The sequence below is a fragment of the Wyeomyia smithii genome, chromosome 1, assembly GCF_029784165.1.
Source record: "Wyeomyia smithii strain HCP4-BCI-WySm-NY-G18 chromosome 1, ASM2978416v1, whole genome shotgun sequence".
In the NCBI taxonomy this organism is placed as follows: domain Eukaryota; kingdom Metazoa; phylum Arthropoda; class Insecta; order Diptera; family Culicidae; genus Wyeomyia; species Wyeomyia smithii.
The window spans coordinates 48,316,667-48,336,934 of record NC_073694.1 but is presented as its reverse complement, the minus strand read 5'-3'; the positions used below and the strand labels follow the sequence as shown (position 1 = coordinate 48,336,934).

The 20,268-nt window shown below is 39.4% G+C and overlaps 1 protein-coding gene across 6 annotated transcripts in view; it reads right to left on the bottom strand.

The window, feature by feature from the left end:
• LOC129718644 (fasciclin-1) overlaps positions 1 to 20,268 on the bottom strand; it is a 432,194-nt gene that overhangs the window by 20,782 nt on the left and 391,144 nt on the right. For 4 of the 6 annotated variants that reach the window (XM_055669620.1, XM_055669617.1, XM_055669618.1 and 1 more), the window contains 4 exons: positions 10,492 to 10,545; positions 9,655 to 9,745; positions 9,269 to 9,495; positions 8,787 to 8,946 (listed from right to left, as the gene is read on the bottom strand). In XM_055669620.1, the coding sequence (XP_055525595.1) occupies positions 8,787 to 8,946; positions 9,269 to 9,495; positions 9,655 to 9,745; positions 10,492 to 10,545 (532 nt within the window). The remainder of the gene's footprint in view (positions 1 to 8,786; positions 8,947 to 9,268; positions 9,496 to 9,654; positions 9,746 to 10,491; positions 10,546 to 20,268) is intronic. The other 2 variants (XM_055669619.1, XM_055669622.1) reach the window with 1 other exon arrangement.

The window sequence follows — 20,268 nt, the reverse complement described above, 5'->3', positions numbered from 1 at the left end:
ATTTATACCGCTAGCCAACAGACTTGTGAGAAGTTATCAGGCCGGCTTCGTAGAAGGATAGTCTACGATGGACCATATGTTTACCAGACGGCAGATCCTCCAGCAATGCCGTGAATACAGAACCCCCGAACCGACCGAAAAAAACTATGGAAAATCATGGACGAAGACGGCTTTCCCGGGAAGCTGATAAGACTGATAAAGGGTGTAGTCTCTTCTGCCTGCTATTCAACATTGAGCTACAGTGTGGAATGGAATCTAGCGGACATCAGCACGCGGGGTACGATATTCAACAAACTGTTAACTATAGAGCCGCATTTTGCTCTTTGTTTTTGGCGTTTGTCTCGAAATGAAGGGCATCTTCCAGATCACGGTAATATACTCTAAAACTTTTTTTTGATCCTGGACATTGTTTCAATCGATGTTGATTGGAATCAATCAAATCACATCTATCACAATTGACAGAAGTTACATTTCCAATATTTGCTTGAATGCAAAAATTGCAGTTGTACGGTTTATTAGAACCGGTGTACCGCAGGGTAGTAAACTTGGCCCGAGTTTGTTTTTTTTTGTTTTTTGTTCAACGATATCTGCTTAGTTGAAAGGAGTCTTAAGGAATTTTAAACTTAAGTAGAAAGGAGCGTATGTTTGCTGACATTGATTTTCTATTAAGATATCCTGAGGCCAGCTCGCCAACGGCAGTTGGCAGATTTCAACGGCAGATGAAACAAGAACTAATATGCTGTCCCTGAACTTGTGGAAAACTTAGTAAATGTTTATGAACTCGCCACGGAGACGTATCCCACCTTATACATCGCTCGAAATTCAAGGACAAGATGTCAAAATAGTTAGCAAACATGCTTTTCTAGGTCCTACATTTGACTCTACTTTAAGCTGGTCCGTTTACATCCATTAAACGAAGAAAAAGCTTTCGGTGCGGTGTTTTACAAAAAGTTACCTCGTTTATTCCGCAAAAATGGCTGTTTTAGTTACATATCGTTAGTCCATTCCAGGCTGCAATATTTGGAACTCTGCCTGCAAATTGAATATGAGTGAACTTCATTTCAAGAACTCGCTGTCTGAAGACTGTTCTGGAGAAACCTTTCAGGTCACGAACAGATCAGAACTGTACACTGATGAAAAGGACGTGATTTTGCCACTGATCTACGTCCACAAGTTAATCATGGATTCATCGTTGTATCATTACATTGTCGTAAGAAGGATTCAACGAATTTTCTCGCTGGCCAGGATGAAAACCATTATGGAACGAAAAACATTACGTATAATGATTTTGAAAACCATAAAGCTCTGCCGAGAGTATGTAATTCAGCTAGCAACATGCCAGTAAATAACAGTACTGTCTCTGATATGCCACTATTGTTACTTACTTACTTACTTACTATCCTGGTGAAACATCTTTCAGGATTTCAGCTGCGTCACAATGTTACGCCAACGCACTTGAGCGTTCTACATTTGCGAGATCTTGATCCACGTGGTCTAACCACCTAGCTCGTTGCGCGTCTCTACGCCTGGATTCGAGAAGGTGCGAAGTTTACCAGACCTCAACATCTTGTGAAGTCCGTAGTAGGCACGACGTTTAGCTACAATAGTCTGCGGATTTCTCTGCTGCAGTTGTTGTCTGAAGTTACCAATGATCCGAGGTACACAAATTCATCAACTTCCTCGAACTCATCTCCGCCGATCGCGCTCGGTTCCCCTTGCTAGCAGATACTTAGTCTTCGAGGTATTCATCTTTAATTCAATCTTTTCTGCTTAACGTTGCAGCTTGGTGTACTGTTCATCAATCGACTGGATTTATTGAAGATCGTTACCCGCATGTTATAGGCCGCACCTTCAAGCGCAATGTTGAACAGGAGGCAGGAAATACTGCCTGGTCCCTTGCGTCCCTTGCATGTGTTAAACGGGCTTGATACCACACCCGACATCTTCACACAGCACAGTACACCATCCATTGTGGCCTCAATCAGTTTTGTTAGTTTCGCAGGGAAGCCATTATTGTCCATAACATTCCATAACTCTACACGGTCGATAGTGTCGTAAGCGGCTTTAAAGGCGATGAACAGTTGATGCGTGGGGACTTGTTATTCGTGACACTTCTGAGGATCACAAAACCGCCTGATAACTTCCCACATATTTTTATACTTACTGCGAGAGACGATGTGGTTTGTGAGATGCGCTGTGAATCGTGATCGCCCGGTAGTTCTCATGTTCCAATGTATCGCCCTTTTGGAATATTGGGCATATTACTTCCTGCTTCTACTCCTCCGGTGGCTGTTCTGTATTCCAGACCTTACTATCAGCTGATGCAGATAGAAAGCCAACCTATCCGGGCCGAACAGCTCCGCTGCAATGCCATTCTTTCCAACTGGTTAGTTGTTTTGGAGCTGCTTGACTTCAGTTATCACAATTACTGCAAAAACTATCATTTTATCTAGTTGTCGCAAGTATCAGCTTCATTATTTTGGTTGAGAAACCATGTTCGAGCATAATCTGCTACAGCTCGTTGCATTTCACTGAAACGTACGCCGCCTTGTAGTCATATGATGTGTCTGCAAGTTGTGTTCTGGAAACTTGAACATCTGGTCCATTCTAGATAATCCTGCTCGAAACCCGTACCTGTATTCATCAACAGAGGCTTCCTACAAAAGCTTCAGTCTATGGAACATCATACGAAAGAGAATTTTATATGCTAAATTAAGCAGGGTCGGGTTTATGTCCCTTTTCATTCCTGCTTAGGGCTTATGAGTCCTTCCAACCAATCCGAAGCTAGTTTCTCCTCAGAGCATACTCTCAGGATAATTTTGTGAATTGCACTATATATTCCGAGTTAGGCTGGTAAGCCGTCCTTCCCTGAGCTCTGTGGTTCTTCCAACTCTCTGCAAGGTTTTTCACCTCGTCAAAAATTGGCGGATTCAAAGCTTGTTCAATTTCCCCAGATTCTCTACGATTACCCTAGACGACTCTCCTACCTTCCTCACCATTTAACAACACTTCGAAGTGTTGTTCTCAATACCAGGTTCCCTGTCGTTACACTTGACAGTAATTGACACGATCATAGTGTTCACGATCCTTACGACGATGAGCCCTCTTTTCGGCAGCCTTAGCTCTCGATATTCGGGATCAGCATGTAGTCGATCCAAGCAGGCCGCTTTATTGGGGTGTCTCCAGGTGTGTTTTAAAATGTTCAGACGTGCAAAATGGGCACTACAGATAACTATTTCCCGGCTGACAGTAAAGTTCACTAGCCTCAAACCGTTGTCGCTGGTGGTAGAGTGAATGATTTCTCTACTAATATCGGGATGCAAAAAAAATCGTCCCATTCGACTTGTGCGTTCATATCTCCGATGATGATATTTATGCCATGTTGTTGTCTTCATACGTTTTCTTAAGGAGCTCATTGATCTTTTCCTTGACGTCGTCGGTTTTATCCTTTGTTGACGCGCACACGTTGATAGGGCTATATTCGAAGCGTCTTTCTTTAACCCTTTAATACGCATATACGGTCATAATACTCCAGATAGAGGCCTCCGAGGAGAACAGCTTCATTTACTTGTCAGTGTTGGGTATTTTCGTCACTGCGAACAATTTTTTTTATATTTTGTGGCATAAAATTACAAACATGGTTAACTTTTGCGAAAGATTGTGCGATTCGTGAATTACGAACCAGTGTTAATTAGAACTTATTCATAACCTCGAAAATCGCGCTACCATACTTAAAACGCCTCCTTCTGTACTCGTTCGCATTCACGAAATGTTACCCAATTGAAGTCATACCAAGCAAAAAAGACATTTTTTAAGCTATCAACATCATGACTCTCCACTGCAAAAAGTGTTCGACATCAGACGTTCGTTACGACATGTTTGGTTCATCCGGAAAAATAAACTGAAAACAATGCTTTGCTTGTTTTACGCAGTACGGCTGAGAGGGTCCTATCCCACTCGTAAGCGGAAAACATCTTCGATTATGCGTGGAATCTGTTTGATGGAAGTGTATTTATTTTTGCTTTGATTTCGATGAGACGTTACGCATGTGTTCACCAGAGTTGTATGCAACTAGACCTGGAAAAGCTGGAGAGCTGATAAGCTCGAACAAGTCTTATTTTCGTTTGCCAATTGTTGATTTTTAATTAAAAGAGGACATATAATCTAGAAATTTGAAAGGCACATACTTAGGAGGCTAAAAAAACACATAATTTAATGTTGCGAAGGGACCGGGAACCCTGAATCTTCTCTTGTTATATAAGACACTCGCCTCAGAACACTTTAACGTTCAACAGTTTTTTTTTCAAAAACGCTTTGAAACCGTCCAAGATTTATTCGCGAAGACGATTCAATATTGACACTCAATTCAGTACGAGACAAAAGCTCCTATTTTCTAACTACATCAGTCTACCTATTTAAGAAATGGATTCCTCTTAGTCTACTTTAGGTTTCTCATAAAGTAAAAACCTTCATTGTCGTTCCTTTTTTCTTTCAACAATTTTCCTTAGTGGGTACGTGAAGTTTGAATGTTCCAAAATATTTTGATATTATTTTTCATACAAAAAAAAGAGCTGTTGTGTTCCGAAAAAGATTGAAATTGCCTTGGCAGAATAAAAACAAAATAAATTGCACGAACCGAGCGTTCATCTGTCCAAAGCCGGCTTGTTTACCGTTTGTGATGAAAATGATGGCCTCCAAGATTTAATGGCCATTATGACAAGTGTGCAGGAGGGCTTATCAAAGAGACTTCGTCACTCGCTGAAAAGCCGCGGCCCCATATGTCTGCGGTTTGCCATCTGGTTTCGCAATTCTCTCGTCGTATATTGAATTCGACTAGAGTAAGACATTTTGCTAGCCGCGCTGGTGAAGAATTTCCATTTCCATCCGTGGATTCAAGCTGGGGTGTTGTGGAAAGCGGTAGCCGGAAAATTCGCTAGGCTACAGAAGAATGAAATTATGCAGATTTATTCGCGGCGTCTTGCTAGCTGGGGTGACTGCTGACAACGGTTTTGTTGCCGGCTTAGAGGCTGCAACGTGGCTAGCCAGCGGCCACAGATCGGGCTCTTAGTACGTGGATGAAAAGATGTAATTAGTTATTGATAAATTATTTCCGCGCTGGTGCTGAAGCAAATATTTCTTCGAACCGTATGACGGTTCCATTCTCCGCCGGTGCGGCGTTGCATCTGGCAGCATTTTTTTCATTTAAAGTTAATATCTCAATTGGGTTGAATTTCAATGAATTATTATTTTTCGCAACGTTATTCGCACTGTGCTTAAATTAGATATTCATTCCTTCTTCTTGTGCTGTAAATTAAATTTTCGTTGACAAATGCTCAAAAAATAACTGTGCTGACAGTTATGCATAAAATATGATACGCTTTATCATTTTTGTTTTCTTTGCTGCTGGAAGCATGAAGCCGGCTTTCTGAACAAAAAAGGTTAGTTAATCCATAATTTTGCATTCCTGGTGCCTGTTTTCCGCTTACATGTTTTTGCAAAAATTAAAATAATAGGTATACGAACATTTTCTAGTTTATCGTACCAAAGTGCAAAGAACCGGATGAAGTTCGTTTATTCACGCGTGGAAGATTTGAAGTTGTTTAACATAAAGTGAAAATCAAGTGAAAAAATGACTCAGAAAATGACGCTACTGAGTGCATTATCATTTTCTGCTAGGGCTATGCCTTCTACACGATGCAGTGTTTGTGTTAGTTTAAGGAAAACAGGAATCGGTGGAAAAAGGACTAGATGCAAAGTGCTGTGAGGATGATTGGTTACGAGTTTTTTCTTCATTATTGCATTATGTCTCGAGTTTTGCACTGATTTCAATGTGGTGTTAGTGGTGTTTAGTATGCAGATTGCTGATTCAACACCGCCGTTCCGCAAACAGCGCGGCTTCGGAACAATTCGGATAAGTATTTGTTATTTTGCAATGCGTGTAGGGTGTCATTAGTGAGACTGTGTATTGGAGGGCTGGCGGGGCGTTCGCGGTTGGGGCAGCTGTCAACATCAAGACGGGCGAACTGTATGATTTTGCATTGCCGTTATTCGTTTTGGACAATTGCCTTAAGCAGTGGGTGCCTTGTCATTTTTCTAATATACAGTTTCTCTAGGTGCTCAAAAACCAGATAAGCAGATTTTCCCGCGGAACGCCGACGTTTGCAGTCCGTCTACGGACTTTTATCGCAGCGCCAATGTTTACATTTTGACAGGTTCTGAGCAGATTTATGCCCGACCATCTAAATAACATATTGAGATTTACAACATTGTTGGTTTTTAAATATTAGTGAACTACTCATCATTTCGTGAAGCTTTTGTTCTGTTTATAATGATTTTTCTGGCTTTTGAGCAAGTGTTGTTATGCATGAGCAACTTTTTGAATGAACATCTTTTTGTCTTTGTGTGCATGGAGCTTCGCCATTATTTTGTATTCAAATCCGTCGCACTGACAGCGTTTTGAAGTGTTGACTGCAATATTGCGATGTTTTCTAGTGTTCATCTTTTTCTATTAATATTATTATGCGTTTGATACTATTATTATTATTTCTTATGCGTTCGTTCATAGAGATAAGTGAAAGAGCGCAGCGTAATGAACGACAGCGGGCACGTCGACGTTGCTATACTGCGAGCAAGAAGAGCAATCATAGTGGATTGCTTGAAAAATATATGGTCACTCAGATGGTTAGGTACCAGATTGAATAATACATTGATATCAATATTGTTTTGTGTAGAAAAAAAGGGCAGGTTTTGATGCATTTGCGTGGAGTGTAGAGAGGCTAGATTTATGTGTGATGAGGTCGGTGCGGTAGTTACTCGGCGTTGGTATGTGTGTTGGCGCGAATGAAGTGGTAAAACGAATATATTGAACGCTTGTTTCCGTGCCTTTGGCGCGTGGCCCGTTCGCGTTGACAATGGGCTACGTTCATACAGTAGGCATCGCGTTGCCATCTAAGATTGTTGGAGATATTGGCCTTGACACAAGTAGAAGAGATTTTTAGGGCTGTTCGCACCTATGGGAATTCTCAGATGCAATTGTCAATTTATGTGTGAAAACAAAAATAGAAATATTTCTATCCTTCACTTTCATAAGAAAAAAACAAGTCAATATCAAAATAGTCGTATACCTGGAGCCCGTCCCGGTTTTGCACGGTCAGTGCTTCAAGCAAGGTTAAATCAGCAAAATATGTTCTCACCCAAAAAGCATTGATGTGGTTTGTGGAAGCTGGGGGTATGGTGCGTGATAATAGCTGAAATCTTATGCTTCACTTTTTCGATTTTTCTAGCTTTTGGGCAGATGTTTTATTTACTATGTTCTAATTATGACTAGTTCGGCATTTTGTTACCAAACTTAAAACTAAATATTGCTTAATATGGATATCTGCATTTTTAAAATTTTTAAAGCTTTGTATGCATGAAACTTTGCCAATTTTTCTATTTAATAGGCAACATTCGCATTGACAACTAAGAGAAAATTGGCGTGAAATGTCGTGTCCCCGAAAGGAAATAGAGCAGTCGTGCATAATGCATCGGTATAAACCGCGGTCCCGGCTTGGGAGAGTTTTGCTCGTATGAACGTTTACGGAATGTAGTGATTTTGCGGGGTATACCCAGATAGTTGTTCATGTCTCACTGTGTCCGTTTAGCCGAAGATTTCGTCCGATCGACAAATATCGTAATTAACGAAAACGCGATGTATACCTTTAAAAGAATCGCGTCGGTCAACGTGCATTTGCTTTCTCGATAGTACGATAGTATGTTTGCTTTCCCGGGATTGACAACTAGCTGATTGCTACGAGTGGCAAAGGCTACTTCGCGCGCGTCGTACGGAGAGGATCGCGGTGTTCGGCAAAAAAGATACCCATGGTTCATTTTCGTAATAAGCGCGTAACATTGTTATATTCCATTTTTCAAGTGTTTTTTTTCGCGGGATCGTATCGCTTATTTTTAGAACAGACGAAGTGTATACGAGAGACGTCATTATTAGATTTGTTAGGTAGAATTGTCCGGTTGACCAAACCCCTAGAGACTCCGCGTCGATACCTTTCATGTGATCGTATGATCTACAGATATATCAACAACGCGCAATAGTTTTCGGTATAAAGAGGATCACCCACGAGAAGATATCCGATCGTTTGAGTTGTTTCAAATTAGTTAAAGTTCTAGTATCCTTGCGTACAATTTGTGTTACATGTTTGTGTAGTGTTACATGGTCAAACTGAATAAGTTCGAATCCCATTATGAATATCGTGGCGGATGTATTGAACATATAGGCGCGACATTTGTTCTAAAGAACGCGACACTCGAAATCGACGAATCGTTTACCAAAACGAAACCTGCTGCAAACCCTACCCTTTTCTTCGAAATCCCAGTGATTTCTCGTGGAAGTGCAGAGGTGTTCTCGGCTTCCAATAAAGCGAGTATCACGTCAACATTTTCCTATACAAACTCCTCCTTTGACCTGCATTCGGATGCGGCCGGCGCTGGTATTGCCTAACTTAAAGATTAAGGTCACCAGTTTTTACACATTGAGGATGCATGTTGGTCCCAAGCATCATCTGTTGGTTCTCTGTGTAATTACAGCTGATCTGGCAATAACGGAGTAGCAACCGCGGGCGGTCAATCATGCTCATGCTCATGCTCTATTTTGCATTCCTGGTGCCTGGTACCACGGACGGACAGAGAAGGAAAAAATTCAGCGATAGAGCGCCCCAATGCGGCAGCAAAGATTTGTTTGACGAGTGCACGCGATCCGGGGATCGTGACGAAATCGAACAAATTGCTTTTACCTGATAGATGTCGGTGAGAAAACTGTTCAGATTGGCTCCTTGATGCTCCTGGAACCACTGCATCCACGCTCGGTTCCGAGGAATGAAGTAAGTGAATCGTTTCGTAGTTTTATTCAGCTGTTCGTTGAACTGATTCAGGCGCCCGAACTGGTACGTAAGACTGTGAAAGAAAATATCGATCAATTTAAAGTGATAGGTTGGAGAGATTTTACACTGCCTTGGCTTTGAAGTTTGCAACACGTTCTCAGTTTTCTAGATTTTATTCTTTGATTTAAATGTTATAGAACTTGTTATATTACCAATAACAAAGCTTCACTAAAATCAGAGAGGGTGCTGCCAACGGCTGACCAAATTGGCGTGAAATCCTTCATTTTTATCCATAACGCTCAAAATAAATTACTACTGTACATAAGAGGATTTTATTACTGCCCAATGGTTGTCCGTTGCACTAAACATTCGCTCTAATAAAACAAGCTACTCACTTGAGCATCGGGTCGGTTTCGATTTTTTCTTGCACGGTCATGTACGGAATGCCAAGCACCCGGTCGATGATGTGCAGATAGCCGTTGGTCGCGGCGATGTCGCTGAGGATAATCGTGGCGTTGACACCGCCCCCCTCCACCGTGATCGTCTGGTTGTGGTCGTAACGGTTGTTGATGACGTTGAAGTACAGGAATTTTTTATCCGCACCAGTCGGGATCTGGTAAATCTGGAGAGGCAAGGCAAAGATAAAGTTAATAACGTATGTATCGGTAAGTGGCTTGCCAAGTGTAATCTCTTCTTTGACATCAGCTAAAGCGGGCGCCTCAGCTCCTAGCAACAGCTAAAGTTTCTACCGTCTGGTGCGATTGGCCAGAGGCCCACTTACCTGGTTTTGGTTGTTCTTGCGGATTTTGTCGGTGGTGATACTGTCGCGTACGAGATGCAAGTTCAGGATTTCCCGCAGCTTATCACGATTCCTGGATGCGGACGGAGATGGCAGCAAAGTTTCACCCGGTAGGTTTGAGTGGTGTTGGCAGGTGCGTCGTTGTGTAGGGAACGGGAGGGTGCAAAACAAACAAAACGGAAAAAGAGCAACAGATTAGCAATCTTGTATGGTAGGGTGACCATCCTATGGTAAGGATTAACGCCTGTAAGCTTTTGACGTGTTGCGGAATTAAATATCATTTTTATTAGGAAGGCAGAAAATGGCAGTCGTAAATAACGATTCACGGAAAATGAGTTTGAGAAGCAGCGCTAGAAGCAGAAGTTGATTTTTTTTTGCAATAGAAACTCAGCTCTTTGAAAATTAGTCGACTACGCAATTTTCGGCCATCCTTTTAGAAACAGACGAATATAGGAAAAATTTAACATTAATAATATAAAAATGAATAAATACATAAAACTTGTTTTAAACATTAACATTCTAATCTTATAGTGTACGCATGAGGTGAGTTCTGCGGTATGACAGTGTGCTTGCGAGCGAGGGCCAACAACTGGTTGTGTGTATAAGCAGCGCATGCTAAAATTAGATTAGTTTTCGCACAAAACTAAATAACGAAAGTTTCCTACTCTTTTCGAATGTTCTAATGAATATGTAAAGGTGTGTTTGTTGTGGAAAAGTTCGTTATGGAAGCATTGCAGTTTCAAAGTGAACCAGCAGAACGAGAAAACCAACTTTAGTAGTATCAACAGGAGACTCTGTTTTCTTTGACACCAAACTCACCCCGCTGAATGATCATTTCCGTCGTAACCCTTAGTAATGTTCTGGATTAAATTACTGCATATGAAGAATAGAATGGTTATAAATGATAGGTGGTTTCGAAATGGTGGGATATCTACGGTTAGTTGCGAGATCATACACTCAGTCTAAGGTTGATTCCAATCCGATTGTTAACTCGATTTTCTTCAATTAATCTCAGCTTTTGCATTGGAATGAGAAATGTACTAAAATTTACAGCCGAATAATGCTAATTGAATATCAAAACAATCTGGATGATATTCTTAAGAAAAAATTTGAAATTAAAACTAGGAACAACTTTGATAAAAAATAGAAAATATTAAACACCTGCGAAAATAAACACGCAAAATAGAAAAAGCAGCTTTTGAGAAGCAATAAAAAATCCGAAAAAAGTAGAGCGACAACATAGACAAAACTAGCAAAAGAATATAACATTGAAGGAAAAAAACACAAATTGAGTTTTGATTTAAAAAACAGAAACTAGGACAAAATGAACTAAGGTAAAATTGAAAAACTATATAGGCAAACATAAGCGCTTCGTATTGGGCTTGGTATTAATTATGAAAGATATTTTTGGTTTGTTTCTTGTTTTGCGTGAGATGTTTAAAAGCATGGTGTGTATCGACTCTGGAGACGCATGTTTTTTTTACTTAATTGTCTCCTTTGATTTTGTTGTAGTGGAGACGCATAGTCATTATCACTTTTGACGTCTAGAGAGAATTCTTTTGAAAAGGAGGCGCATGGTAATTTTCAATTCTGCAGTAGAATTTTTTGCATCTTAAAACTGCAAAAAAAATATCACCGATTGTTGCGTTGACCATCTGCAAATATGCTGACACTTCTTTTCCTCAATAGTAGCATTCGAAAATGGTGTAAATAGAAATTACTTCAACATAATTGAATCAGAAAAACAATACATGCAATTGAAAGAAAAACTTAGATATTTGTTATTGAAAATGTCAAACCGTTAATTCACACTAGCATTTTCTTTTTTGAGTCACATTTCATGGCAAAAAAGGGAGCATAGTTTTGAAAAAAGTATACCCTGAACGTTCGAATACAACTAGAAAAAACCGTTTTTACGACCATAACCAAATAACGAATTTTAAAAAACCGATTGTTGACTATTTTTATTAGACTTTATGTTTCATTTGCAACAAATTCGTATAAACGTTAAAAATTTCATGGCAGAATGTTGTTTGGTAATATAAATGAAATATAAAAAAGTAGTAGAATATGTTCAAGTCAAACTTACTTTTTCATGTAATCAATTACCTATGTGGAATCATGATTCGATGCGCTCAGAAGTCCGCAAATACTTTCATACGAATTGCAGATTTTACATGTCTAATTTAGAATGAGGTTATATGGTTATAAAAAAACATGCGGCAGGAATATTTTTTTCTTCAATACACCACTGCAGTGCTCTGAGGTACATTCTAAAAGAGATTAGATAGGATATCTATGACATCATAATTATCACCATCATTTTTTTTGCTATGTGGTGGAAATTGAGGAAAAGTTTGAAGGTCGAATATACCTATTAATTTTCGTATGATTGGCTTATTTCCCCAACGCAGACATCAAAACAGCCAGCCAATTGCCATAGTACTGAGAATTCGCGTCTGCTTGCTGACACATACCGTTATGTATGGTCTTCGTAGCATTCATACTCGCTATCCTGAGCTTCACATAGCGAATGTTAGAAGGAGTTGAAATTATGAATTTGATGATTCACAGCAAAAATTGATTTCGATGATTTTTCTTTCACAGTAATTTTTCGCCAATATTTTTATTTTCTACAATTTTTTGACGTAGAGCTATGTGTAGCTTCAATAGGGTGGCATGCTGTAAACGTGTATTATGTTACTACCACTGAAAGGGTTTTCGAACGCCAATGGCTTGATCGAAAGGTGAAGGATACTGTACTTTTCTTTAATTAATTTTCTTGCTTGAATTAACGCTTTATTTATCACAACAGAGAATATATCATAAAGTGACAGAAACTTCGATTATATGTATTTGAAAAATGTATAACATGTTTTATCTGCTATCCTATGTTTTTTTGACTAGCTTGAGAAGAATTCTGATCGCTCAAACATTTTTAGTTCCGTAGTACGTTGAAAGTTGATTTAAATTTAAAAATTTGAAAATTACGTTATATGGAGTAACATATTACATTATATTGATATACGTTATAAAGAGGTTACGTCGTAAGGCAGGTTACGTTATAACGAGAAATTTTCGTATCTTTCCAATAATAAATTAATAAAAATTGCTGGCAAGTTGCGAAGAGGTGATGTATGAAAAAGGATATTAAGCTAAAAACCTTTTTTTTGATGCCCACATATTACGGAAATTTTTCAATTTTTGCAGGGGTATTTTTGAGTATTTCGCATCGCATCGCACACATAAAAAACTGCAGTCATGAACTAAAGTTTTTACTGCAAAGCGGTTTTCATGACGAAAGTTCACAAGAAAAATCCTTGATTTTTTATCGGGAGGTTGAGATATTGGCATTTTTATAAGTGATGGAAGACTAGGCATTTTCACAAAAATGCCATCAAAGTCATCAATATCTCCATTGACAGTTTGTATATAAAACTCCATTGGCAGTTTGTATATAAAACTCTTCTAAGTTTTAACTAACAACAAGAGAAAAAAATCCTTCATGCGATGTTTAATGGGCTCTGCGAGTCAAATAACTGATTCCGATGCTTAACTAAACCATGCAAATTATCAGAACTAAACAACTCTACAAAAATTAAAAAAAAAATATAATTTCGTATATATTTTCGTTTTGGCTCAAACTTCGAACACTTTGGAATAAAAACCTCATTATTATAGCTAGAGCAATCAAAAGTAGGATTATTATATAGGGTAAATATGTATAAAACGCCCCCCGGGGCATAACGCCCCAGTCCATTTATTCGGTAACACACAAAAAATAAGACATGAGACTATTGGGAATCCGTAGCGGGTCATAGGACCAACCTTCTGTGCAGGTTTGATAATTGTCACTAGCAGCAAAAAATAAACAAAAATCAATTTTGATTTGAGCTGCTTCCGATCTAATTTCTTGCAGCGTTTCCGTAACGTTGTTTCACCAATGTATAAAGTTTATTACCTGGTTTTTGAGCTTATATATCTCAAATGAACCTCTAAGCAGCTGTATCTAGTGAAGAAACGATAAAAATTATATAATTTGCTTAAGTATTCAATGCTTTCTGCTACACTACAGCTCCCGGGCAATATGCCCCACCGCTAGCCCGGCTGATTTGTTCATTGCTTTAGCGTTTGCTTCTGAGACTTCAAGCGCTGTTTCACTTCGTATGCTGAGCTGCTATATGAAGCTACTGCATGGGGCATTATATACTGCATCTGGGGCGTTTTGCCCCGGTAGATTGGAAAGCTTGCAATTTTGTCAAAGTTTTTAATAAAATTATAGCGTTTTTGTGTAACAGTAATTACAAAACAAAATAATAGCAGTGCATTACCAACTAAATAGTGTATCTAACTGCATGAAAGATTTGTTGTTTGTGATAAACATAGCTACAATATTGACGATGTTCCTTAGGGGGGGGGGGGCGTATTATACCTGTTTACCCTACCATTTCGTTCTTCGGAATGTCCTGTAACCAGTGATGTATAGCTCTCCACTGTGGAACCACTTCCAGGGAACCAGCAGGCGTTGAAAAACGTGACAGTCAGTGTTGAGACGGTTTGCCTATCTATCTTTTAGTGATTACATTGAAGTATTCGGAATTTGAATCAAAGCCGAATTCTGAATTTTCGTTAATTTGATAAACAAAACAGGTTGAATCTATATGAATAGCATATAATTGCAACAAAAATAAAATAACCAACATGTTAAACCTTTAAGATCGACAAGAAAACTCTTTTTCAGTTGATTTTTTAGTGCAAGAAATTAAATCATAGCTTAAGTGTTCGAAATTTGATGCATTCCGGTATAATGTAGAGTTTGAATAGAATTACAAAAAGTGTAAAAAAATGTCATTTTTTTAAAAATCAAAATGGTATTCTCAAAATGGTATTTTTAAAAAAGTCGAAATGTTCTACAAAAATGCTGTAAGTAACATTATCTTTCAATTTAGGGTTGAGCACCTTGACTTTTCCATCATCGCTATTTTTGGGACACCTTAATCTGATATATCTAAACTTCGCAAAACCAGCATAACGTCAGCGAAATTACAGTGATACTGCTGGCAAACATTATCATTGTCAACTGATTGGAGCTAAGAGTAATTTCCATTTTCAACTCGTTTGGTTTTCAATTTCCACTGAAAATTCATAGCTGATATTGCTAATTTGCAGTCCTGGTTGTAAGTGGCCCCGCCTTTTTTTAAGCGACAAAACAAAACAAAAAGTAACGCCAACACCTCCCCCCCCCCCAAAATACGTAACACTGTAGAAGAACTTGCTTGATAAAAATGCTCGTTTTTGGAGAGTCTTTTCAGAGTTCATGTGCTACGTAACGCTGATCTTACCTCCTCCCCTACCCTATATAACAAATCGTAACGCTCAACATAATCCCCCTCCCCACTCTGAGCGATACGTAATTTATGGATGCCGCCTTAGCGAACCAAGTGTACTTTTTTTGTAAGATTTGGACCACTGCGACCATTATTTTAATCTTTCGTAGCATACCTCTTCTTTAGTCTAGGTACTCGTGGCAGACATATCACTATTGATGGAAGTGATCGTCGTTGTCATATCGCACCCTTTCTCCTAATTAGGCATTGAATTTCGTATGAAATGTATTATCTCATTAGGATTCGCAGACTAGACCTCAAAAGGCTCCAAAGTTCCTTTTCCTAAGGCTCTTATTCTGCGCTGTATTAGTGCACTGCAGTGGCAGAGCAAATGTTCTGCGGTTTCACATTCGAACCCGCAGAGACGACAAATTTCGTCATCTGATTGACCAATTTGTTTCAGGTGATGCTAACTTGGACAGTGTCCTGTAAACAGTCCGGTAATTGTCCTTAGTCCCTTTTTATTTAAACTAGGCAATTGCTGGCTTTTCTTGACGCTTGGTTTTATAAAGCGTTTAGACTGGCGTAGCCCTACTGAGCATATCCAGTTCTCTTGTACTGTTCTATGTTCCCAGGTTTTCAATTCTCTCAAGGCGCTTGATGACACCCCACAGAACGGTTCTGGGCCAATGAAATCGGTACATGACCCCTGTCTAGGTAACGTATCGGCTTTTTCATTGCCTTCCACTCCGCAGTGACCAGGAACCCAGTATAACCATACTTGGTTCCTTTCTGCCAGTTGTTTCAGTGAAAGGATGCACTCCTGCCAGCTTAGAGGTACATGTGAAGGCCTTTAGTGCGTTAAGTGCTGCTTGGCTATCAGAAAAAATGCATATGTTAGCATGCCTGTATTTCCTAGCCAAACAGACTTGTGCACATTCATAAATTGCAAATATTTCGGCCTGGAACACTGTAGACCAACGGCCCATTGGTATCGAGATACTTATCCCTGGACCATTTATACCTGCTCCGGTTGAATCATTCATTTTTGAGCCATCAGTCTAAAAGACGACAGAGTCTGTCGGATATTCGAGCCACCTTGTTCCGAAACTTCCCGTTCGGTATCTATGATTTTGAAAGGTAGTTTAGTTTTTGACGTATAATAATTGCACGTGGACAATTTCTGGGTAGTGGTGCTACGCAAATGTACACGCTTGTCCACGGAATGCGGGGGAGGGGGTTGTGACATCCATGTGGACACACTATTTTATTTTCCAAAAAATGAAGAAACGGGAGGGGGGGGGTAGTAGAGACCGTTACGTAACTGTGATGGTTGCTCAAAATTGCAAATTTGGAAAGAGGTGCAGGTTGTCCGGCGTTACGTAATTTTAGAGGGGAGGGGTCATATCGAACGTTACTTATCGTTACTTAGGGGCGGGGAGGGAGATCTAGGTTTTTAGCGTTACGTAATTTGTGTACGACGCCTAACAAATAATCTTCGTGTTTTTAGAAAGATTCTTCAGTGAACCACCAAGAATACTAGGCTAATTTTACTTTTAACTTTAACTTTTAACTAAGCTGTGAGCTCAATTTGGATTCAGCATTGTCGTTTGCTCCAGAAGGTTGAGAGTGTCAATGTTACCAAGCAACAACTTGGCAGCAAACAGTGCTCTAGCTGAATTCCGCCGACCTTTCAAAGTTTCCATGTTAAGGAGACGGCATCGATCCTCGTAGGGTGGTAAGTTCGTCGGGTTACTCCAAGGAAGCAACTTTAGTGCAAATATTGAGGATCGCGACTGTTTTGTTTCGATTCTAGTGGTCCAACAGTTTATGTAGGGGCTCCAAATGATTGAAGCGGTTTCCAATACTGACCGAACAAGGGCGTAGAACAGTGATCGCAGGCAGTAGGGGTCGCGGAAACTTTTGGCAGCTCTAGTGATGATTCCCAAGTTTCTGTTTGCTTTAGCAATAATATTCGAGTAATGATCTCTGAACGAAAGCTGTAAGTCCAATGAAACTCCAAGGTCTCACACAACCTCAACTCTGACGACCGGGCGTTCGTTGATTTCGTAAGCCCACTCAATTGCAGATTTCTTTCTCGTGAAAGATATGACACAGCATTTCTGTACGCTGATGATAGATTGATTCCACATGCATCGAACATTTTAATCAGTTGCTGTAGTTCAATGCAATCTTTCACTGATTCGATAATGACGAAGATTTTAAGATCATCAACATACGGAAGCTTACAGTCTGGAGGTAGATATAGGCAGACATCGTTGAAGAAAATCGAGTACAGTAAAGGCCCCAAGTTGCTTCCCTGAGGCACTCCGGAGCTGTTTGTGAAGCTGTAAGAGAAAGTCGATTCAAGTTTGATGTTCAGCTTAAGTAGGTATTCAACGATTAAACGAAGTGAGAAGAGGCAATTTTAGTTAGCAATAATTGATGGTCAACACAATCGAAGGCAGCCTTAAGATCTGTGTAGATTGTATCAATTTGATTTCCGTTGAAATAACATTGAATTTCATTTTAAGTCGTGAAATGTTCAATTTGTCAAATGATGCTGTATGGCATCATAGGGTTGATTCGGTTTAAGCGAACAATCTGAGGTCAAATTTTGCGTTTTAACAAGGCTTGACAATTTTTAATGGTACAACAGTTTGAATAATCAAATTGCTTTTTATGAATTTTGGGCGGATGCATAGAAGGTTTTCCAATCGATTACTGCAAGACCGAAGGAAATCCATTGAAAATTAACCGAGTTATTAGCATTTGAAATTGAACATATTTTTCACTTTTTGCGTTTTTAGATTTTCATTTTACATCTCTGTGTAGCCAACTTTTCTTAGAGACGTAGTTCTATGTAAAAAATAACCACGTGGACAATAGGTGGGGGGAGGAGGCTCTGTTAATCTTGGATATTAGGTTTTCCACGATAGGGACGGGGAGGTATAAATGACAATTTTTCTGTCCATGTGGAATCTGTTGATTGCATAGGACCAATTCTCGCTGGAACCAGGCTACTAGGTGCACAAGATCCAAAGGGTGAAATAGTTTCTAAAAAAGTGGAAATTTTAACAATTCTTGATGTTTTATTTGAGCTATATCTCTGAAATTCGTTATGGAACCTACTACAAGTAGCACTTTTCTGTGAGTGGAATGATAGGACTTTCTTTTGGAGTGATCAGAATTTTGTCCGTCATTTTGAATTTGGCCGCCATCTTGGATTATATCAGAAAAATGCAATTTTGGCCGTGTTCGCAACTACCGATTTTCGATCTGAGACCAGCATTGGAAAGCTGAAAAAAATGCTGTAAGATGCAAGAAAAAAATTAGGTGAGCATCAGTATTAACCTACCAATTGAACGAATTTTCCGAACAAAGTAAAATTGAAAGCCCTATCATTCTACTTTACAGAAAAGTGCTACTTGTAGTTGGTTCTATGACGAATTTTTGAGATATAGCTCAAATAAAACATCATGAATTGTTAAATTTTCCACTTTTCTAGAAACTATTTCACCCCTTGGTGACCGAGGGGTCAACAAATTCAATCAAACAAAAATGGCATAATCATTTTTTCTCTAGTCCTAACTAATATGTGCATTTATATCAGATTCAAAAGACCTTGTGCACCTAGTTGCCTGGTTTCAACGAGAATTGCTCATAGTTAAGATGTGTATTCCAGTTTAGCTGGGCATCAAGAATAACTCCCAAGTATTTAACCTGTTCATTTTAAGAATAAGTTAACTCTTTTGATTAGAAAATACGATGGTAGGCAGCGGAAAAAATGTACCGGGCGATGACATGTACCGGCGTTTTTTATTACATTAGAGAGCGTTCCTCTATAACAGCAGTGGTATTGGCAATATAAAGACAGCCGACCGAAAAAAAGGTTTACAACTATAACGTTGCTGTCTAGTTCCCCAAACACGAATGTTTTTTTTTGTCGTTCACCTTATTCCCATGTCGACGATGGCAGGTATGGTTGTATATAACATTCAGTATGCGATACACATACCCTTCTGTATACAGACGCTCTATTGCCGAGTTTGCTTTTCTTGACACTAAGGCTGTCGGCAAGGTACCGAGCAGTTTGCATTTTACTCCTTACACTAAATCTTCTTACACCTTTTTTAACAGCCGTAACACGACATTCATTATGGGAAAATACAAAAAGAAGGATGTTTTTGGTGGATTTGGGCTGTTACATTTATACACAAATATAGCTCTTTTCTACATTCCAAATAACGCCGAGTCGACACACGAAATTCATTTTTCGTTTCCTTCTATGATGCTCTGTCGCCAAGATGATCTCAATGTGATTACCCGACAGCTAGCGTGGGTAGGTATCACAAACAAACAGTAACGGAAAAAGTATTTTGAGAAAACAGTAAAAATAAATGCTGTACTCATGGGATGCCTGTTCGGGAGGCAATGATTGGCCGGACATGTCGCGAGGATGCCGAAAGACTGTGCGGTAAAATTGATTCTCTTCAAGGACCTCACCGACAAGGCCCAACATGCTAGATGACTTGATCAGGTCGAAGCGGATCTGCGAGTGTTGAGACTGAGCGATAATGCTTTGAACAAAGCCTATGCCAAAATGGATACGCCCTTTTATAAAATAACTCATGGGTCTAAAAAATCTCTCAATCTGTGAAAAATGCTCAGTTTGCTAAGCCAAATACGTGAGCGAAATTTCCAAAATGTTCAATATTCAACCATAGGTCATTTGGCGCGTTTTTGCACTGTTGCCAATACGCTCTTAATGTGCCTACCCGACTGCTAGACGACAGTAAAAAAATGCTGTATTTTTGGAATGTCTGATTACAGGTTTTGTTGGGTTAATGCTACGACCCTCCCTTATACACCTGGACCGGGCATATTTTAAAGCCTATTGCATTCTTTCCAAAACTTCGTTGTCAAATTTTTGTTTTACCAAGATGACAACAGTACGCAAAGCTTACAACATCGAAATTGTTGGTTCCAAGCTAATAACGGTCTGAGGAGATCGTCTATAATTGGAAAGCACATAAATGGTGAAAGAACGACTCCAGGTGGAGTTCCTTTACCGTAATAGACGAGTCTCTCAATTCTGAGTCGATCCAATCAACAATACTCATTACATCGAGGAATAGGAAACATTATGAAAAGCACCATCAACATCCCAAAAAAAGCACAAAGCAATTTCTATAACCAAAAATGATTTCAATTTTTACAACCACCGTGTGAAGCGCTTGAACATCAGTTTTTTCTGTTGATAGCAAAC